The 23,380-nt window shown below is 37.2% G+C and overlaps 1 protein-coding gene across 9 annotated transcripts in view; it reads left to right on the plus strand.

Annotated features, from left to right (window-relative positions):
- Positions 1–23,380, plus strand: part of CPLANE1 (ciliogenesis and planar polarity effector complex subunit 1) — a 129,325-nt gene that overhangs the window by 40,997 nt on the left and 64,948 nt on the right. For 7 of the 9 annotated variants that reach the window (XM_082835810.1, XM_082835814.1, XM_082835813.1 and 4 more), the window contains 13 exons: positions 465–765; positions 2,162–3,071; positions 8,016–8,164; positions 8,776–8,942; positions 9,459–9,547; positions 10,517–10,596; positions 11,892–11,969; positions 13,361–13,553; positions 17,156–17,449; positions 17,614–18,384; positions 19,874–20,040; positions 21,144–21,276; positions 22,138–22,192. In XM_082835810.1, the coding sequence (XP_082691936.1) occupies positions 465–765; positions 2,162–3,071; positions 8,016–8,164; positions 8,776–8,942; positions 9,459–9,547; positions 10,517–10,596; positions 11,892–11,969; positions 13,361–13,553; positions 17,156–17,449; positions 17,614–18,384; positions 19,874–20,040; positions 21,144–21,276; positions 22,138–22,192 (3,387 nt within the window). The remainder of the gene's footprint in view (positions 1–464; positions 766–2,161; positions 3,072–8,015; positions 8,165–8,775; positions 8,943–9,458; positions 9,548–10,516; positions 10,597–11,891; positions 11,970–13,360; positions 13,554–17,155; positions 17,450–17,613; positions 18,385–19,873; positions 20,041–21,143; positions 21,277–22,137; positions 22,193–23,380) is intronic. The other 2 variants (XM_082835811.1, XM_082835818.1) reach the window with 1 other exon arrangement.

A 23,380-nucleotide genomic window follows, 5' to 3' on the forward strand; every position in this document is an offset into this window, starting at 1 on the left:
AAATTTTTATGCAGGCAGTCTTGAAAAACCTCCCTTTCTATTGTTTTCTGTTACTTGAAGTCAGAAAGGTGTTTTTCTTTCTTTGGCTAAAATTATACTTATTTTCTCTTGTGTGCCACTCTATGGGAGTGAGAAGAATGTTAGTGATTCTTTCTCTAATTATCAGATTTTTGAACCAGTTAAATTGCTTCTAAATTTTTTGTTTTCCAGGGCATACTTTTTTATGGAGTCACTTTTATTGTTCTTTAATGGACCTTTTCTAGCTTCTCCTGTTCTACCTTAAAAATATGGACCATACCTTTCTAACAGATATTGAAAAAAAGCATGATCTGTAAGATTGTAGAACTAAGCCTTAGCCATCAGTTAGATTTCATGTTCCCAGGGGGGACCAGAATTGGGTCCCCTTATGTCTTGAGTTGAAACATTTTAATGAACTTTAAGGCCTTTTGTTCTTTTCTTTCTAGGTCCCCAAACTCAGGAAATGATGTCTGTTATCATGCATTCTATCCATAAAGTGAGGGTGAAAGCTCTGAAACGTGTGCAGAGAAATATAGGTTCTTTTGAGATGAATATATGGGAACCAACTGAAGAAGAAAAACCGGCTGAGGTTCTAGGTTTTGACAAGTTTTCCTTGGGAACTAGTTTGAGCAGGAGCACACTCACAGAACCAGGGAATTCTGTGGTCCACAGTGATGCAGATACAGCTGATACTTTCTCAGAAGCTTTGTTGGCTGGAGAAAAAAGTAGGATACATTTCTCTCAAAGGTACAATTGAGATCTCGTAATAGAAAGCATTCACTTCCTTTGGGAACAAAGTACGTTCAGTATTTTCATGCAACTGATTTTTATTTCCAGCAACCTCACTGATTGTATTATTACCACCCTCCATACCCACAAGAATGTTAGGAGTGTAAGTTGAGACTGTTGAAAATCCATTTAAAATATTACTGAGATACAAAATAATTTTGCCACCTGAAGGTATAAAATAAAATGAGTAGATGAAATTCTAGAGTTCACTGGAGGACTTTTAGTTCTTTCAGCAATCTTAGACTTAAATAGTTCAGGATTATTTGGTTATCTATATTATTTTTGGAGTTTCCAGGGAAGGAATTTGCAAATTCATCTTTTTTTTTTCTTTTTGCACATTCATCTTTAAAGCTTGTCTGTAAATTGTTGAGAAATTCTTGCTTCTCAGTTAAACCTCTGTTAGTTTGATTTAAGCAGATTGTTTTCTTTATAATTCAGTATCTACAATGCAGTTTATCCTTCTCATGACTGAAAGACTATATAATCAACCATAATCTTGCTTAAGTGAAATAATATCATCTACTTCAAACATCTGCTTAAACTGTATCTGGTAGTATCATAAATGATGTGCTTGTTTCACCAAACAAATTCAGTGTTAGCACAGGAATACCTTGGAGACTGCTTATTTTGTATTCTTAATAGGAAGAGACATGGCGGCTTCAGCCCAGGTGCCTAACTGGAAGCTTTCTTTTATTGAGGGAACTAGGGATCTGTGTTCTGCCCTAAGAACCATGTTGAAAGGAAACAGATTTAAAAGTAATTATGGCTGGTAGTTAGGTGCCTGCCCAACAGGTTAATAGCAGCAGAAAGTGTTTAGAAAAATACCCAACTTTTGTGTGGTAAAGAATCCTGAGGGCAGTCCTGCTTCTTGCATGTCATACAGGGAAGCTGAAAGGGGTAGATGCAAGAGAGAAACAGAAAACTGTAAACTGTGATGTGTATTGGTGGCTTGTGATTTTTTATTGACTTTGTATAGTATTTCTAAATTCTGACCTGTTAGAGGACCTTTTTTTTTCCCCAGAAAAAGTCATGTTTTTTTTAATAGTGAAATTTCTGTGAACACATTTTAATCTTTTTTAATATAAAATTCCCTTTTGATATTAATCTGTTATATTTTTTGGACTCAGAATGTTCAGCTCGAGTGAATACTTAGAGATCTTTGCCCCTTATTTGAAAGATAGGTTATCAAGGCATCAAAAAACAAGAGGTATGACTTAACCAGCGGAGATAATTTTTATTGTCAATGCTAAGATCATTTTTAGTGATTAAATGCTAAGATCATTTTTAGTGATTAAATGATTAAAAGATCATTTTTAGTGATTAAATGATCTTTTTAAATTTTATTTTGCTACAGAAATGCCCCAAATCACATGGAATTAACATTGAGTGGTGAGCCCAATGGAAAAAAGAAAATATGTAATCAGAAGGAAAACCCTAAAACAAAGGAGGATCATGAAAAGTTGTTACAAAATGCACTTCCTGTAATAGGTGTTTGGGAATTTGAACGTGACGATGATGAATATATTAAATTCCTTGAACTCTTCTTGAGTTATGTTCTTGAAAGAGACCTACTTGGTTCCAAGGATGCTGGCATTCCATTTCTAACTAGCTTTTCTGGACATCTTAGAGAACATGAACTTAATTCTTTACTTTTTGATGTACATACAACATTAAAACGACGTCAGGGCAAAACCAAAAGCCAGAATGTATTTAGAGCTGGCTCTTGCTTTGTTGTTGCTCCTGAGTCGTATGAGTATGAAAACTCAGAAGACCAGACACTTTCAGCTTCTGTACTGGTTAATCAAGGAATCAGGCCTTTTTTAGAGAACCCTTTGAATGAAGTCAGTAAAAATGAAGGGAAGAGTGGGTTGTTTGGTTTAAAACAGAAGTCATTTTACAGAATACAAGATGACAACGCAGAGAAAACTTTAATACAGAGATGGTCAAACCATAGTTTTTACACTCCCAAGTCTGTTGAAACTAGAAGATGTATTTTCAAAGCAATTCAACGTAATGATATTAACCCTCGAGAAGATCTTCCTCTAGCACTAAATAACACATTTGGCAGTATAAGAAGGCTGTTGGAATGGATGATAAGATGGTCTGATAGAAGACTGCTCTGTGATTTTGGTCTCACTGCATCATCCTGTGAGTACAGTCCCGTCATTCGTGTAAAGACCTCTACAGCTGCCATTCTTACATCATTGTGGCTTTTGAAACAACCCTATTTTGCTACATATAAGGCAAAAAATGCCATTATTAAGGTAAATACTTGAATTGTTAATTACATACAAATGAGAATTCTCATTTTAGATTAAAGCTATATTTATATTTCCTTATATAATAAAGAATCACTAAGTAACAAAGTTAATGACAATGCTGATTATAACCTGTATCACCTAATTTTTTAAAGTGGTTCCTTTAATTCTTAAAAATGATAAATTAGGGTTAAAGTGCTTTCAGAGAGGCTGTGAGGTTTTGAGGTTTCATGTGTGTTTATAAAAAGGAAAAAGAGTTCTCTGGTGGTCTAGTGGTTAGGATTTGGTGCTTTCACTGCCGTGGCCCGGGTTCAGTCCCTGGTCGGGAAACTGATATATCCTGCAAGCTGCGTGGCATGGCCAAAATTAAAAAAAAAAAAAAAATGAGGAAGAAAAAGGAGATAATTTTAAGTGATATTACAAGTGGTATTACATTTCTGTCATTTCTTTTTAAAGTTTTAGGGTTTTGTTCAGATGAGGAAGAACTAGGCAGCTGTCCAGTTTTTATTACTGATATCTCATTGTATGTATTAGGGGATCATCTTTTCTTATACTATCTGGCAGATGAGGTTGGAGGACCAAACCTAGAAAGGCAGATGGATATCAGTAGAGAAATTAATGCTTATGGGCTATTCTTTCTTTTTTTTTTTTTTTGTGGTACGCGGGCCTCTCACTGTTGTGGCCTCTCCCGTTGCGGAGCACAGGCTCCGGACGCGCAGGCTCAGCGGCCATGGCTCACGGCCCAGCCGCTCCGCGGCATGTGGGATCCTCCCGGACCGGGGCACAAACCCGTGTCCCCTGCATCAGCAGACTCTCAACCACTGCGCCACCAGGGAAGCCCGGGCTAGTCTTTCTTTTCTCTACTAGTGACAAGTAAAAGGCTGCTCTTTTAACCTAACTGTTTGCAAGGCAAGTATTTTTTTCATAAATATCTTTTGATTGAGTACTGGCTGTTGTACTGCAGAAAAAGATGGAGGTGAATTTCTTGGAAAACAAATTTCTATATGGTAAAGTAGTTGGGACATGGACTTTTTTTTTAATATTTGGAGAATTCCAATAGTACCTAAATTTGTTCTTTTTTTTTCAGTTTTATTGAGGTATAATTCAAATTTGCTTTTGTTTCCTTTGCTTTTGGTGTCAAATCCAAAAAATCATCATCACGGAGCTTTAACTGCCTGTCTTTTCTTCTAGGAGCTTTATAGTTTCAGGTCTTACTTTCAAGTCTTTAATCCATTTTGAGTTAATTTTTGTGTTGGCTTCTATGTTGGCTGCATAAATATTAATTGATGTTATATATTCTTGATGAATTGGCCCCTTTATCATTATGTAATGATACATAATGTTGTTGTTGTTATAGTCTTTGTTGTTATAGTCTTTGGCTTAAAGTTCGTTTTGTCTAAATATAGCTATCCCTGTTTTCCTTTGGTTTCTGCTTGCATGGAATACTTTTCCATCTCTTCACTTTCAGTATGCGTGTGTCTTTAAAGCTGAAGCGAGTCTCTTGTAGGCAGTATACAGTTGGGTCTTTTTTTTAATCCGTTCAACTACTCCATGTCTTCTGATTGGAGAATTTAGTCCATTTACCTTTAAATCAATTTTAGATATGTATGGATATGTATGGGCTTAATACTGCCATTTTGTTAATTGTTTTCTGGTTGTTTTGTATTTCCTTTGTTCTTTTCTTCCTCTCTTGCTGTTTTTTTGTTTGTTTTTGGCCATGCCACATGGCTTACAGGATCTCAGTTTCTTCCAACCAAAGATTGAACCCAGGCCACAGCAGTGACAATGCAAATCCTAACCACTAGGCCACCAGGGAACTCCCTCTTCCTCTTTTGCTCTATTCTTTGAGATTTAAATATTTTCTGTAGAGGTATGCTTGGATTCCTTTTAAAAAATCTTCTGTGGGTTTTTTGTTTGCTTGTTTACTATAGGCTTTTGCTTTGTGGTTGCCATGAGGCTTATACTGAAACAAGTTATATTTGTAATAGTCTGTTTTAAGCTGATAATTTAACTTCGAATGCATACAAAAGCTCTGCATATTTATTACACTACCCCTCTCCCTGCATTTTATATTTTTGATGTAACAATTTATATCTTTTTACATTGTGTATCCATTAATAAATTATTGTAGTTATAGTTATCTTTAATACTTTTGTGATTTATTCTTCATAGTAGAGTTATGAGTGTTTAACCCACCACCATTACAACACTAGAATATTCTGAATTTAACTATATATTTACCTTTACCAATGAGTTTTATACTTTCGTATGTTTTTCTGCTACTAATTAGCATCTATTTGTTTCAGCTTGAAGAACTCTTTTTAACTTTTCTTGTAAGGCTGGTTTAGTGGTCATGAACTCCTTCAGCTTTTGCTTGTCTGGAAAACTATCTTTCCTTCAATTCTGAAGGACAACTTTGCTGGGTAGAGTATTCTTGGTTGGCAGTTTTTTCCTTTCAGCACTTTTAATATATCATGCCATTCCCTTCTGGACTACAGAATTTCTGCTGAAAAATCTACTGATAACATTATAGGGGTTCCTCTATATGTAACAAATTGTTTTTCTTTTGCTGCTTTTAAGATTCTCTCCTTGTTTTTAACTCTTGTCTCTTGGTGTAGGTTTCTTTGAATTTATGTTATTTTGAACTTTCTGGGCTTTCTGGATCGGATGTCTGTTTACTTCCCCAGGTTTGAGTAGTTTTCAGCCATTATTTCTTTGAATAAGCTTTTTGCCCCTTTCTCTCTTTCTGGAACCTCTGTAATGCATATATTGGTCCCTTAAGTTATCTGCACTCTTTTATTCTTTTTCCTTCTTGCTTCTTTGATTCCACTGCCCTATTTTTGAGTTCTCTGGCCCTTTTTTCTGCTTGATTTAGTCTGTTACTGAATCCCTTCAGTGACTTTTTCAGTTCAGCTATTGTGTTCTTCAGTTCTAATTTACGTTTTGTACTTTTTTTGTATTTTCTGTCTCTTCCTTGAAAGTGTCACTTTGTTCATGCATTGTTGGCCTCACCTCAGTGATTGTTATTTTAGATCTCTATCAGGTAAATCACTTATCTCTTTCATTAAGATCTGTTTCTGGAGATTTATCTTATTCATTTGTTTGGAACATATTCCTCTGTTTCTTTATTTTCTTTGAGTCTCTTCGTTGGTTTCTGAGCATTAGATAAAATAGCCACATCGCCCAGTCTGAACAGAGTGGTCTTATGTAGGAGATGAACCTCATCAGTTAGCCTGGCTTGAGCTTTTGGTTGTCTCTGAAACCTTTGTGATTATCTAAGCCTCCTTTGTTCTTCGTGATTCCTAGTAATTGAGGTTATGCGAAGACCTGTCAGTGTCCCAAAGGGGTAGATCACATTTAGCACCAGATGCAGGCTGATTGGAAGCCAGACCCTCAGACAGCATGTGGCAAAGTATGTAGTTAAGCCCTTCTTGGGGAGTAACCGGGAGATGGGTATTTTTGCCTGCTCCCTGTGGTCTGGGCCCATGTGTATAGCCATTGTGGGTATTCCTGCACCCATTAAGAACTGCTTCTTTGTTTGCTACAGTCCTGTAGGACTTGTGAATACAAGCCGTACTGGCTATCAGAGGTAGGTGGTCCAGGGACCTCCCCCTCAGTCAGCAGCTGCAAAAACTGGGGCAACATATGCGTGTACAGGCTCCTTCTAGGGAGATACTGATGACTTGGAGCAGGCTAGATAGAGAAGATAGAGGAGGTGTCCTTTGGCTTCCCTGGTGTCTGGGGAGGGCTGGAGCCAGGCACGGGATCCCCAGGCAGCAGCTTACAAAGTATGCAGATGGACTTATTCCAGGGGAAGACTGGGAGATGGCTGTTTTTGCCTGCCCCTCTGTGCTAAGCCCTGTGGGGATAGCTGCAGTGGAGTGCTCACACACTTGTTAATAACTGCATCTTTGTTTGCTCTAGTCTTGTGGTTTCATGGATACAAGATTCTTTGGCTCTCAGAGCTAGGTGTTTTGGGGGCCTGATTCTCAAGTAGGAGTCTTAAAAGTCTGGGCACTAAATGTAGGGTCGAAACCCTTTGGTTTTTAGAAGCTGGAAGTTAGAAGTTCCCTCCTGCTTGTAGGGCGCTGTTACAGGATTGGGGTTTATGGTCAGATTGTGTTTCAGCCTTAACTGCCTGTTTCAACATGTGTTTTCTTATTCCCCTGATGTGTAGGTGTCACTCAGTGAGTTTCTGGATTTCTTTCAGTGGTAATTTTCTGTTTGTAGTTGTACATTCAGTGTGTCTGTGAGAGGAGGAGAATTCAGGAGCCTCCTGTGTTGCCATCTTGGTCAACACCCCTCCACACTTTTTAATTCTTCGTTTGTTCTATTTTGAATTGCCTTCATTTTAAACTAGTTTATTCTGGGTTGAAGAAATTTTGTTGTTTTATGTTTTCTTTTTGTGTTTTTATTTTCCTTTTTTTGAGATCAGTTTCTGTTATTGTAAGGTAGTTTAGAAGATACTGTGATATTTGTTGTCATGGAAATTTTTAAGTGTTTCTAGGTGATGCATACCTGAATTTCTAAGTAAAACAAAAGAGGTACATCCCTTGTATTTTTAGCTGCATATATTTTTGCCCACTATGTCATTTTGAAATAATTACTAAATGTCTTTATAACTGTAAAGAGAGTGAAATGAAAGCAACTTTACATTTTTATTGCTATTGTTCTGTGGCCTGAAAACACTGGTGATACACCTTTCAAGTTTGTAAGGCTGATTTCTTTTGAATACTCTTTAGGTAGTCAAGCTTATTTTTTCTAGGTGGAATAAAGACAGTCATTGCTTCAGCATCAAATATTGAGTATTAGAAATGCAGTAAATACTTGGTAAATGAATAAGAGACTTAATCAGGAGAAGTTCTGTAGAACGTATTAATAATCTAAAAATATAATGAAAAGTAAGGGATTCAGTAATGAATATTAAGTACTATAAATGGTTTGTTTTAGGTGCTAGAGAATAATTACCCTGAGCCTCAGAATGGACCCAATATAGAGAGTGATTATAAAACAGATGCTGGTTGTTCTGTTGCAGTATCCACTCAAGGTGGGAGTGAGGAAAGAAATGATCAGAATGAATCTTGTCAAAGTATCTTGAAGTAAGTTGCTGATTATACTTTCCTTTTCAAATACCTTGTTTGATGGTGTTTGGGCTTAAAGGAGAATTGAACCCTTGAAGGTTAAAGAAATGAGCATTTCTTTGAACTAGAGAAGCAGTAAGCAAGTGCTTTCTGAAGTACTTTAACAATTCATTACAAACTTTGTTTCTTTACGTGTTGGTCTAGCTTATATCTTGTAAGAGAGGAGCTAATTCATCCCAAGAGATCCCTTTATTATGTTCATTGATTTCCTGTGTCAGAGGAAGTTGAACTAATCATCTCATCCATTTTTCCATATTAAGTAATACTACAAGTAATGTATCTTTGAATACTAAAGCTGAAGCCTTGGTAGCAGGAAGATTCCTTTGTGAGAACAGCAAATTTAGAAAAGTCGAAATTATTCTAATCCTTTGAGTAAATAAAAACGGGACATTCAATTACTTATTGAACAACCTTTTGTTAAGCTTCTGGTATTTGCCATACATGGTTAAAAAACAAACTTTATAAATACGAAAGCTTAGTTTGTTCTTTTTCAATAAACTGAATCAGTTGAAAGCAAGCTCTTTGTTCCCAAGAATGAGTTATAATTTTAGCTGCTTAATTTTTGTCAGTAGAATGCCAACTGAAGTAAAAAATCCCGAAATAAAAGGAACCAATGATGAAATTATTTCTGTCACTGATGATACTGAAAAAGTATTTGTAGATATTGAGGAGGATCTTTTAGAAGTAGAAACATTTGCACAGGAGGAAATGGATATATACCCATCAGACTATGAAGGTCAGTTCATTTAGCTAATCTTTTTGTTTGACCTTACTAATTTGATATTGGTGAATGATTATCTGAGATAACTTAGTCTTACATCTAAATTGGCATGTTTATAATAGCCTAAAGCCAAGTATTTAAAGAGTATTTAATATTTATGAAACGTTAAGCATATTAACTTATAACCTGAATATACAATTTTGAGGCCTTTTGCCTTGCTGTGTAATTATTATGGGTCTCCTCATTGCTGTGAACCAATTTTATGAACCTTTCCTTGGCAGTCTTCTTTAAAACAGAAACTCTCAGAGCTTTATATGGAGTTATACACACTGATATGAGGCCTCTCAAGGCTCACCTGTGATTCACTTGATGAAGAGGGGTTGTCTCTAGGTGTTTAAAGGTATTTTTGTAAGGAGGATAGAAAATGTTTCTGCCATTATATTGTTTCCTATAATATTTCTGAACATTCTAAAAAGAAAATTGATTATTTTTCAAAAGGTCAGTTTTCTCTTCCTTCTTGTTTCCGTGTAGAGGATGCCAAAGAATCTGTTGGAATTGTTAAAAGTCCCAGTATTGTGTCTAACATGCAGATGCAGACTTTACCACAGCATTTAGAAGAAGTAAGTCTATAAGTAGTGGATAAAGTTACTTAAATTATGCTATGGTAACACTATAGTGTTTTTTTCAATATATCCAACCAAAGCTATTCTCTCTCAAAAGTGTACTGTGGATTGTAGAGTGTAGCCATGCAGCATTTTTCTTTCACAGAAATTCTATAATTAGTTAGATGTCTAATAATTTCAGGCAATGAAATGTTAATTTCATAAACTGCTGTAATAAATTAATGTAATCAAGAGTGATGCAAGTGTTCCATATTCAGAATGTATAATTCAGCAGTAATGTGCAGTTTTTACACATACATGCACTTTTATGTATTACTTCTTTTCTCAAAACCCTATACTCTGGATTTCCAGGTAGAACACAGACATCTCTAATTATTGAAACAATTCCTTTAAGAAGGATTTTTTTTTTTTTTCTGATATTCTAGTTGTTTTCACAGCGTACAGTTGGCCCTTGAACAACATGGCAGTTAGGGGCTTTGACCCCCATGCAGTCAAAAATCTTCATCCATTCATCCCTTAGTATTCACGGAGGATTGGTTCCAGGACCTGGCGCGGATTCAACCAACCCCAGATGGTGTAGTGTATTTACTGAAAAAATCTGCATATAAGTGCACCCCCTTAGTTCAGACCAGTGTTGTTCAAAGGTCAGTTGTACTTACTTATGTAGTGATGTGTGTGTAATTTAATTTACAAATACATTGTAAATACATTGTAAATGATTTCTAGTGACATCATTTGTCTTTGTAGTTTAATATGCTCAGTGGCTCAGGGTGATGGGCCAAAGGCATCACACTATAAAGGTCTAGTCAGAGCAGGACTGGGAGTACATTTTAATGTTTGGTTTCGCACTTGCTTTTAGACTGTTTTTATTCCAGGCGAATGGCTAACGTGAAACTCAAGATACCTAAGACAGTAATACCTGTTTGTTTCACCTATTTTCTTTTTGGGTACTATTAATTTTAACAGCATTCCACAGGAGAGGTTCAGTGTCCAAGGGAAGAACTGTTAGAGACATGTGTGGAGGAAAAATCAACTGAACAGAAAGGGTAAGGGGGAAAAGTATGGAAAGCTTTCAGAGCTCATCTGGGATTCACCTGATGAAGAGGGTTTTTTGTTTTCCTCATCATTGACAATATATATTTTATGGTGATACTGTGTTCCTAGTGAAATTGTAAGCTCAATTTAATAGTAATGGTAGTGATGATTTTTAGTAAATTCTATACTTCTAAATCTTGGTAGAGTGAAACAAATAATGATGTCTAAAATGCTTTTTGTTCTCCTGTTACTATCAACTTTAAAGTAAAATATAGCTATGAATATACCAGAGTTATTCAGCTGCTAATTAGGGTACTCCCTTTCCATACTAATTCCACTTTTCATGGGTCAAGTAAAGAATCATTATGAGTCATATATGTATAATCTTTCAGTGTTACGGTATGATTACTGCACACTGTCCATAGGGCTTTGATGGACACATACTCTGCTTGCTAGCTTACTGTTTTGTGTGTGTGTGTGTGTGTGTGTGTGTGTGGTACGCGGGCCACTCACTGTTGTGGCCTCTCCCGTTGTGGAGCACAGGCTCCGGACGCGCATGCTCAGCGGCCATGGCTCACGGGCCCAGCCGCTCCGCGGCATGTGGGATCTTCCCGGACCGGGGCACGAACCCGTGTCCCCTGCATTGTCAGGCGGACTCTCAACCACTGTGCCACCAGGGAAGCCCGCTAGCTTATTATTGCTTCAAGGATCGCTGCAGGCAGTTTTCATTTGTTGCAGTTTGGGCATGATTTCTTAATTTTTAGAATTTTTGATGTTTTAGAATTTTAGAATTACCTCAGATAAGAGAGGCAATATAATTAGATTTTCTTTCTCTTCTTTTTTGTTGGGGTCTTCTGTGGATAATTAACAAAAAAATATGTTTAATGTCCTGTGCCTTTACAAGTAATATAGATATTTCTATTAATAAAAAGCTAGTCATTACAGTTTCAGATGTGATAATGGTCTCTGTAGTGTTCCTGAGCAAAGTGTCTGCTTCTTCCTAGGTAAAATTTGAGGTTCCAGCTAACTTCATTTCCGCTCATGTTAGATTATATTATTTCTGTTGCCAAGCATTTAATAGTGGTCAAGTCGTATATTAAAGCCATCCAGACATATTCTTTGCTTTTGTTTGAATCTGTTACTATTGCTATAGAGACAGATGTAAATAGATTGTAATTATGAGCTAAGCATTACAGAAGATTAAAGGATGTTGAGACTCTTAGATTGTGGAGCATTAGATCACCTGGACCTTAGGTAATGCGAAGAATATCTTGCTTCCTAATTGATTATTAATCTTTAATTATAGTATGATCGAAGGCTTTATAGATCCAGAACACATCACTCCTCATTCATTTGGTGTAGATACAAGTTCAGAAGTTTCTAGGTGAGAATTTTTGCATACTGTACCATATTGATATAATTACAAATAGATAAGAGAATGAAATGATGCCTGCTGTACCATTTTGAAATAATTACTAACATCTTGACCAAAAACTAAGAGAGTAAAAGATTTTCCTCTAACAGTTGTGTTTTAAAGACATGCAGGAACTATTTTAGAACAAGTCTTTTCTGGAAAAAAGAAGTAGTGGATATATTATTGAAAGATGTAGTTCTTGCTCATTTTCAGCCTCTAGCAGATCTCTAATAGCATATGAAATGCTTCTAATTCTCTCATAGAAAAAGAGTCATCCAGTTGTCTTCTGTATTTATTTTACAGAAGTTGAACAGTGTGTTTAGTGTTTACAAATCGTGTTGAAATAGGAGAATGATATAGCACAAATTTGCTTTAAAAAAATTCTCCAGTATTAGAATTTATCTCCTTGTTACTTGTTGAAAGCAAAGGCCAATAAAGTTGTCTTAAAATAGGCAAGTCAGTTGTAACGCCTGTTTTTTATGGATTTCCCAAATATAGTTTTGTTATTAAGGTTGTGAGATGCTTGATAAAAGGCAAATGTTATTGCTGAAAGGGAATGAATGTAAATCCAAATAAATATAAACACAGTTTAATGTGTTATTTTCTTTATAGAGACAATGATCAGTTTATTTTGACATGATAGTGCCTGTTCCCTAATTTAGGTTATAAAATTGATTTGCTTGTACAACATTGAGTCCCTTCTATGTTTTAAGGAATCATCCCCAAACAGTCATTTTATAAAACAAAACTTACTTTGATTTTTAACTTTTATTTCTAAATAAGCATTTTTGTTAGGGTTTAATTATTAATATCAACTCTCTGTTTGGAAATGAAATGTTCACAATACTGTTATTTCACATTTAATGAAGAATGACAGGAGTTTGCTCTATCCATGTTAGAATTAAACATTTTTTTAACCCATACTTTCCACAGTTTTCTTAAATCCATTCTGGATCATTAAATTTAGTCCAAGAAATATATTCCTAAGCCAATTTATGTACTCTGTATACCTAATCAGAATGATTGCACAGGTCTCAAACTCAGATGCCTGTAGGGACCAGGCAAGTAAAATGAATGTGAGAACTGTCCTGGGTTGTAACACCATAGGGAGGGGACCATGGCTGCCTAGACATTACATGTCCCTTAATTACAGCATTTGGATGAATAACTGTGCTGATGACAAGTGTGTCTGGGGGCTGAGGGATAGAGTGAGATCGGCTTTAGAGTTTAAATTTCCTGAAAACCTCCAGAAAGCTTTTAAAGTAGAATTAAAAAGTAGGATCAAAATACTCAGCTCATAGACATCTAATTTGTTTCTTTCTTGATTAATGTGTGTTTTTTATTTATATGCTTCCACATAGTGCACGGATCTCTGCCTGTAAAGATAAATCTTCCTCAGCTCCACCTTTGGTATCAAATAGAGTCACTGTTGCTTCACAAACACCTGGGCCAACAGCTCAGCCAACCCAGAGAAACGAACCCAGGGCTCAGTTATCACACTATTCCGATTCTGTTAGGGAAATGCTCCAAGATGAAATGTTTAAATTAGTTCAGGTAAGCACATCTTCATATAAACAAGTAAGTCTACACATGATATATATGTAAGGTTTTAAAATATGAACAAACTTCCAGAGACGGACAAGTTAAAATTAAATTACAGGGCTTCTCTGCTTTGGGCACTCTTGCTTTGTTATTCAGAAGTCCTAACTCTAGGGACTAGAGTCTAGGCTGAGTTCCCTAATTCCCATGGCGACTTTTTTTTACTGAGCTCTTGGGGATGCAGAGCTGCTCACAAAAGTGAGGTGGGGGATAATCAAACCAGACCAGCGGCCCCTGCTCAAAGGTGCGCAAAGTTTATTTTCTAACACAGCCTGTCACATCACATTTATCATCCCCAAACCAAATGTTGGCTTGGTTTGAAATTGTCAGCTGCATTTTAAAGTATTGTTCACTTTGCCTTCCATCATCTTTTTCTCACCTGGTTATCCTTTCCTCTGTCTACCAACAATTTTTAAATATTTCCCTTTTCTGTTTTATTCCTTAAACATTAATTTCCCTCAGATCTTATCTTCTCTTCATGTGTTCTACATTCACTTTCATATCCTTTTTGTTTTTAATTGTACAATTTTCTTTTTTATTTATTTATTTTATTTTGCGCTGCATTGGGTCTTAGTTGCTGTGCGTGGGTTTTCTCTCATTGTGGCGAGCAGGGGCTACTCTTCGTCGTAGCGCGTGGGCTTCTCATTGCAGTGGCTTCTCTTATTGTGGAGCATGGGCTCTAGGCACACGGGCTTCAGTAGCTGTGGCACGCGGGCTCAGTGGTTGTGGCTTGTGGGCTCTAGAGCGCTCACGAGCTTAGTTGCTCTGCGGCATGTGGCATCTTCATGGACCAGGGTGTGAACCCATGTCCCCTGCACTGGCAGGCAGATTCTTAACCACTGCGCCACCCTGGAAGCCCTCATATCCTTTTATGTGATGCAGTATACCTTTTTTTTTTTTTTTTTTTTTTGCGGTACGCGGGCCTCTCACTGTTGTGGCCTCTCCTATTGCGGAGCACAGGCTCCGGACGCGCAGGCTCAGCGGCCATGGCTCATGGGACCAGCCGCTCCGCGGCATGTGGGATCTTCCCGGACCGGGGCACGAACCCGTGTCCCCTGCATCGGCAGGCGGACTCTCAACCACTGTGCCACCAGGGAAGCCCCAGTATACCATTTTTATATGGATAATTCTGGGCACTAATTTTGTGAGTTTTTCAAATATGTGTACAGATTTTTATAAATACGACTCTTTTGTAATTAACTCATGTACAGCCTCATCCTGTATAGTTTAACAGTGAATGCGCCTGTGTGGTGCCTGGGCCCACAGCCAGGCTTGTGTTCCCATGGCGTTCCCATGACTTCGTGACTGATTGGTGTCTTCCCATGTGGACTGTGGCCTGGCCAGAGACCATCACACATCCCACTGTGGGGCAGCCAGGACTGTTCCCATCCTCCTAGCATGCCCATACCCCTCCTCATGCCCTGCCCACACCCTTCCTCCAATAGAGACCTATGCCCTCCATGACAGCTCCCCATGTGCTGTTGCTGGGATGTTTATACTAAAAAAAAAAATCTTTGAACTATGGGTCCTGATGGGAATACTTTTTCAGCATGTCCCACTGTGCCATGGAACTTTTTGAAACTGATTTTATTCTTATTCTTCTGAGTCTCTTCTTTCCCTTTTCTATTTACTAGCATGACCTATTTTACCTGCTTAAAGTTTTAGAAGCATTTGTCAGACTTGTTTTTTGGATTACCTAGGGACTTTGCTGGTCACTGCCCTGTATATTTAACAAATTCTCCGGATAATTCTGGAGAAGATTAAGAATCACTGTCTTAGAGGGTCATCTTTACCTTCTTTCACTATGCATATCCAGTGTTTTACTATGCCCTCTTGACTCTTTTGCCTACATTGTATGTCAGTACAGGTACTTGCTATTTCTATAGCGGTAGCCAACCTTAGGTTCTTAGAACTTCATACTTCCATTGTCTCATATATGCATTTCTGAGACATTTTTCCCCAGATATTGTTTTAATACTCTTATTTTCCGGCTTTAAAATCTTCAGTAAATTTCAGGCACAAATTTGTATACTATATGATATCAGTCATGTTTTAAAAATACAAAGAATGGAACTTCCCTGGTGGTGCAGGGGTTAGGAATCTGCCTGCCAATGCAGGGGACATGGGTTCGAGCCCTGATCTGGGAAGATCCTGCATGCTGCAGAGCAACTAAGCCCATGCGCCACAACTACTGAGCCTGCGCTCTAGAGCTCATGAGCCACAACTGCTGAGCCCACGTGCCACAACTACTGAAGCCCATGTGCCTAGAGCCCATGCTCTGCAACAAGAGAAGACACCACAGTGAGAAGTATGCGCAGCGCAATGAGGAGTAGCCCCCACTCACTGCAACTAGAGAAAGCCCACAGCAACGGAGACCCAAAGCAGCCAAAAATAAATAAATAAATAGTAAAAAAATAAAAATACGAAGAATGAAAGGATATACACAAAAAAATGTCAATACTAGTTATCTTTGGGAATAAGATTATGAATCATTTTAATTTTCTTTTTTATCCTTTTTTTTTCTGTAATAAGCATATATTTCTTTTGTAATTGAAGGGACCTACATTTTTTTTTTAAAACCCGCAGTGTTTCCTTATTGGCTTGTTTTAAGAAGTGCAAATTCCTCTGTTGGGCTTGAAAGACCCCCATGGACAGCTTTTATCTTCCCTCTTTTCCCACCATACTCTCACAAGTCCACTGGTTCTCAAAGTGTGGGCCCTGAACCATTAGCATCAGCATCACTTAGATATTAGGAACACAAATTCTCAGGCTGCCATCCCAGACCTACTGGAATCAAACTCTGGGGATGGGGCTCAACAAAGAGTGCTTTTAGAAGTCCTACAGGTGGCTCTGATGCATGCTACAGTTTGGACCACTGTACTAACTTCTCTTCTCATTAGCTATAAATTTCCTGCTCCATCTAAGCCAGTGTACATGCTAGTGGTTCCCAAGCTTTTCTGTACATTGAAATCACCTAGTCATCTTAAAAAATACTAATCCTGGCTCACATCCCCCGATACTCTGATTTTATTGGTATAGGGTGTGACCTGGCCATTGGGACTTTTTAAATGCTCCTCAAGTGATTTTGTTATTCAAGGTTTGTCAGCCACAGTGCATACCTTTGCCTTTCACTCAGTCAGGCCTTCCACAGGAATTCCTCTCTCTTCACCTGTTGCTAATCTCTGCTTTTTTCTTTCCTGAAAAAACCCTGCCACAACACACCCATTTTAGGAATTCTTTAATTATCCTCACCCACTCCATCAGACCACTCCTTTATGGTCCCAGGGATGTTTATGTAAACTGCTTTACAGATAGTCCCAAGTCTCACTAGGAGTTCATATTCCTAGTTGACAGCTCCTTGAAAACAGGAAGCTATTCTTCTTTTCCTTTTTTTTTTAAAATCTCTCCCAGCTCTGCTTCCTATTCAGCATTTACGGGTCCAGCAGTTACTAAGACAGAAGTATGACTATTCTGGAATACTCAGATAATTATTGTTGCTTCTTTAGGTTCTTTTCATTATATTTTAAGATGTTTCTTTAATTTTTATTTTATCCTAGCTGCAACAGATCAACTTCATGAGCCTAATGCAAATAGTAGGATCATCCTTTGCTAACCTCCCGGATATACATCAACTTCTACAGCAGTCTCAGTCTGTGCATTTAGTGGGAAGCCAAGGATCAAACCCCACAAGAGGGAGTAATGATGTTGAAGACACCAGTAGAAATCTGAAGGAGAGATTTTTCGTTAAACCACAACCCATGGGAGAGTACACCAGAGAGCCTGGCAAGAACAGCCCACACTGCCATAAAGGAATTGTGCAATCTGATGAAAATAGTAATGGAAATTTACAGGTAATGCATTTTAAAATACCATTAAAGTTGTCCTAGTAGTTCAGTTGTTGGTTATTTGAGTAACTTATTTAGTAATTATATTCCACCTCCTCCAAAACATATTGAACATCATTTAAAAAGTACTAATGTATTTTAATCTTACATAATATTTTTTTCTCTTCCAGAATGTTCCACATAGGAGTGTTCCTTTTTGTCAATTAGAAGGCCAAACCCAGAATAGAGGACTAACTCCAGCATCTCAGAGCTTACCAACCACTTCATTGTCTCCAGCCCCTGCTGGAAATACTCACCTCCACCTTTTGTCCACGTCTTCTGCCATTCTGAAGACACCTGAACTTATCCCCACTGCAAAAACTTTCAGACCTGGTGATGGTTTTCCTTTGCTTCAATTTCAGCCCAAGCCTGAATTTAAGCCCCTTTCCTTCCATACAGAAAGAGTTCCTCAAGTTCCCTTCAGTCCTCCGCCACAGCCAAGAGTGGCTTGGGGATTATCTGATTTCTTCCAGCCTCCTTTGCCAAAGAGAGCAATGGACACTACTTCAATGTCCCATTTGAATTTGAGCCAGTATAATACTGAAGCCATAAAAAAAGCAGCTGAGCAGAAGAAGTGGGCAGAAACAATAATTACAGAAATTCCTAAGCATGTGAACTTGGATCAGTATGTTGGACAAGAAAACTTGACACCTCAGCAGGACTCTGCAACATTTATAAAACAAGAAAAACTGTTTGATGTTAAGCCAGGGCCCTTTGAGATATCTCCTCAGAATTCTTTCGGACTTCCATTATTGCACCTGCAACTTAAACCTCCTTCTGTATTTTCCTCTGCCTCAAGAGCATCAGTTACAGTTCCATCAATACCTATTAGAACTGTAGCAGAAGAAAGCAAATACCCAAGACTATCACTACTTCATTCATGTCTATCCCAAGAAAATATGGTAATGATTTTTGCAGAGTGATACAAAAGCACAGTCCTGCCTTTTCATACCATAAACATACACTCAGTGAAAAGCTCTTACACACTTCTTTTTTTTTTTTTTTTTTTTTATGGTACGCGGGCCTCTCACTGTTGTGGCCTCTCCCGTTGCGGAGCACAGGCTCCAGATGCACAGGCCCAGTGGCCATGGCTCACGGGCCCAGCCGCTCCGTGGCATGTGGGATCTTCCCGGACCGGGGCACAAACCCGTGTCCCCTGCATCGGCAGGCGGACTCTCAACCACTGCACCACCAGGGAAGCCCACACACTTCTTTTTAAAGAAATAATGCTTCTGTTATTGAAAATAACGTATAAAATTTGGTTTAAAATAATAATGGAGTACCTTAAAGGTTTTAGGTCTTTTTCATGTATCAGTACCAGAGTTTTCTAGACTCTTTCAAAAAGATGTTTCTGAGATTCTGCTCAGAGAAGAAATAAGAAGTAAAATAAAATGACCAGTGTTCTTGTGTGTGTGTGTGTGTGTGTGTGTGTGTGTGTGTGTGTGTGTGTGTGTGTGTATGTGTGTGTGTATATATATCTGTCTGTCTGTCTAGAGAGAGAGCATTGTTTGGGGTTCCTAGCAATTGTGATATGATTCCCTTCAAATCTACTACAGGTTAAAATTGTTAAATTTAGACCCAGATCTGTAAGTAGTTTTACATATTAAAAAATTGTATCTTTTTAAAATACTTTAAGCACAAAGATTAAATCTTTATAAACCCACCAAATCATCTTTAAAGTTGTAACCTTTGATTTATGAAATTAAGGTTGTTTAGGTTCTAGTTTTGTAAGTCAGTATAGTTGAGTATTTGAGTAATTCATTCTCTGGTACACTTTTAAGATTTGAAAATGGTGCTGGGAAAAGAAATGGTCATTCCTTAGAAAAAGTACTTATCGTGCCTTCCTTTCTTCTGAACGTATTATGAACAAAAAAGAAAGGATTAAAGGAGTGGAAAAGTAGACATTTTGGGAAGGTTCTAAAGAAATATTTTTAATTAGAATAGTATAATGAACCCCCAAGTTACCATCACCCAGCATCAGTGGTTATCAACATATTGCTAATCTGTTCCATCCATAATCTCCACCCATGTGCATCCTCCCTATTCCAAAGAATTTTAAATCAAAGCTAGACGTTATATAACTTCATTTATAATTTTAAGAAGGAAGATTTTTAATATGAAAAAGAAATTAAGAAGATGAGGACTTTTAACATAATTTCTGAAATAAAATGCCCAGTTGAAATTTTCAGGAAATGATTTCTAAAATCATTTGTACTTTAAGATCTGCGTACTCGTCTTACCAGTCCAAATCAGTTTGTTTTCTTTGATATGTTCTATTTCTTGCACGTCTTAGTTTAATTTAAACCAATGTTTTTCTCAGTTTTTTATTAACATATTGCCTAATTGAGGTTTGTAATTTTAAATTACTATGCTTTGTTTTTTTTCTTATAGTACCAAAACCCACAACTTATTCCACTTGAAAACCTTATTGCATTTAAACAAATGCAACAAAAATTAACGCATAATTTATTTGAACAAGGCGATCCCGGACACCTCCAGCTTCTACAAGTCAAAATAGAATCATCTGAATTGAGACAAGGAAAGGACAGTAAAAAAAGGCAAGTTTTAAGTGCAATTTTATTTGAGCATATACCTGCAAATGTACCTGCAAGTTTATTATTAGTGACAATAATATAGTTATAAGATGGAAGTTATCTGGTTCAACCTCCCAGCCTGACACAATTGCATATTCAGTTTCCTTGTCAAGTGTCATGCATTTGAACACATCTTGTGATGAGAAAAATTCCTATAACGTGAGAAACAAATACTATTATTTTTTACATTTTATTAAGGAATTCTTTCCTGGCATTCATAGGCTAGAGGTTTCTTTTTACATTTTTCTCTAACAGGATGAGCAGTCATCTTTTGCAGCACAAATATTTGATATCATGAAATCTTCCATATACTGTCCAATACACTGAAGTAACGTTTATTGTTATTCTTCTTACCATATCCTCCAGACTCTTACAGGAAGCAGTGATGTGAATTGTTTCAGGGCACTAAGAAATGCGCATAAAAAGCAAGGCTGTGACTTCTAATGAAGAGCATTTATAATGTTTTACTCATAATGGATATTCAAAATATGTATTAACTGGTAGATTATTACTTAGTTTAGAAAATACTTTAAAAATTTCACATTTATCAGACCCTAAAATCTACTACCAGTGCTCTCTTTCCAGAAATGGTCTTTCCTTCCATCTTTTCCAGGTAAACCCTCTTCAAAGTAAGTTTTCCCCTTAACTTTTTGGGCTCTCCTTCCTCCTTGCTGGGATTTCCTCCTTGCTGAGGTGACTGAGTTTGCCTAACTTCTTCAGATAGGTGAATAGAGGTATCCAGTAAGGTTTCTGGGGCCAGCTTAGAATCTGCAGAAAAGAGAATTTGAAAATTACCTAAAAGGTGTAACTCTAACCTGGGACTCTAGTGACTAACACAGAAAAGTCAGTTCAGTAGTAGAGGAACTAGAAATAACTTTCATGGGTCCCTGACTTCTGCTTATATTTGCTTGTATTCTAGCAGAATATCTTGCTAATTTAATTAAATGGCACTGAAAATAATTTATTGACAAAATTTTGATAACTGTCCCACTGCATAGCATGATACAAATGAAAAACTGATGTTACTAAAATAGTAAAAATATATTTTACACTATTGTTTTTAATAGACAAAGACGACGAGCTGAAAAAGAGCTGCAAGAAAAAAGATCAGAGAAACTAAGGAGAAAACCAAGTGTGACTTTCCAACCAGAGGATTTCATCATTAATGATAATGATTCAGAAATAGTTACGAAGCCCAAGGTATAGAAAAACTATAATACATTCTTCCCTGGTCTGCATGTACACAGAGTTTAGAATGTCTGTGGTTTATCTAGTCGTCTGATTGCTGGAAGCTTCTGATTGTGGCTAGGAGAACCTTAACATCATTAAGCACATAAATCTCTGCTGCATCCCTCTGTGCAACAGTAGACAAACAGTTGTGAATGTGAAAAGCAACTTGTTGGTAAATCAAAAACTGTAGTTTAGAGCATCTGCTTGTGTGACTTATATTTGAAATCACTCTTCCTTTTTTCTATGACATTTTAATGCATATCATGTTATTTGGGTTTCTCCTATGATAGTTTCACCTAACTCTTTTAGGTGCCTCTAGGATTTCCCAAACATAGGTTTGTTATGCAACCTATATTTTATATCAGATCTTTGCGAACACTCCTTCTAAATTTGGTGACTATTTACCTGTATTTGCAACAAGAGTTTAAATAAACAGAAATAGTTTTGTTTACTTGAATCTTAGCACCCTTTTTTCAGTAAGTCCTCAAGAACATGTCTAGAGGCACTTAGTAAAATGTTGAGTCCATGAACAGTTTTGATATTATTTGTGAGTTAAAGCTAGTCTTGCAGGAGAGAATTGCATATTGTAATTTAGTAACTGCACTAAATTGGTAATCCTCTTTTTTATTGTTTGACTTGTGAAGTTCGTAAGTATCTTTGTGGAGTTACTTTGATAGAGTAAATAATTTGATAGAATAAATATTTCTAGAATTAAAGGATTTTAAACTATACCTAAAAAATCAACATTTCTCATAGCTATTGAATATTTTTTTTCAAAATAATGACTGTCTTTGAGTTAATCATAACTTGATCATTTGGGGATTCATTTAGGAGCAACAAGAACATCATGGTTCCCAGCCTTTGGAAGACTTTGACATTCCTTTTGGTATGTATATGCATGATTAATGTCACATCTCCATTCAGAGTTAAAATCAGCTTTCTAAAAATATGTAGATACCCACCCACTTCCCAGGGATACTGGGAAAAGCAGAAATGTTTATGTAAGTGTTGTATGTTGTAAGCACTGTTAAAATGTTAGTTATGATATATGAAAAAAATATAAAAATTAAAAATATGTAGATAAAAATGAGACCAAATTGCTTTCATGTTATCTTTGACAGGATGGTGTTTATGTGTGTATGTATGTGTATGTGTTTGTTTTGATGTGTTATCCGTTAGAGCAGTGGTTGACAAAGTATGGCCCACAGACCAGATCTGGATTACACCTGCTTTTGTGAATCAAGTTTTATTGAAACACGGGCATGCCCATTTATTTACACATTGTCTATGACAGCTTTCACATTGCAGCAGGTTCCATTTGTTGCAAAAGGGACCATATGGTTCACAAAGCCTAAAATATTTATCATCTGGCCCTTTACAGAGTTTACCAACCCCTACAGTAGAGCAATGCAATTAATTAGAATCTCAAATAAGATATTGATATATAAGGCCTAAAAGGAAATTATTGGAGAACACGCCTGGAGTCAAATTAATCATAGAAAATACATATACATTAAAGTAAAGGAATCAGTTCAGAAAAAAGAACTTGTTTATAGATAGTAAATTCTTTTCTTTCTTGAATTAGTCAGTTCATTTCTTGCCACTGAATGTACATGTTCTCCAGGTTTTCTCTTCAGTATTTTTCACACATATACACACAAACACTCTTGTGCCTCTGCAACCATTCACTCTCATGACTTCAGCTCTTAAACTTTTTTGGTGACATTCAAATATACATCTTCCCTCTCTTTCTTTTCTACTTTCCCCTTAAATTCAACATGTTCACGGGAGTTCTTTGGTGGCCTAGTGATTAGGAGTCTGGGCTTTCACTGTGGTTGCCCTGGGTTCAGTTCCTAGTCGGGAAACTGAGATCCCACAAGTTGCATGGCGTGGCCAAAACAAAAACAAAAAAAACATGTCCACATTTTTTATTTTTTTTTTTGGTGGTACACAGGCCTCTCACTGTTGTGGCCTCTCCCGTTGCAGAGCACAGGCTCCGGACGCGCAGGCTCAGCGGCCATGGCTCACAGGCCCAGCCGCTCCACGGCATGTGGGATCTTCCTGGACCGGGGCA

This window comes from Leucopleurus acutus (assembly GCF_964270905.1).
Source record: "Leucopleurus acutus genome assembly, chromosome: 3".
Lineage (NCBI taxonomy): Eukaryota > Metazoa > Chordata > Mammalia > Artiodactyla > Delphinidae > Leucopleurus > Leucopleurus acutus.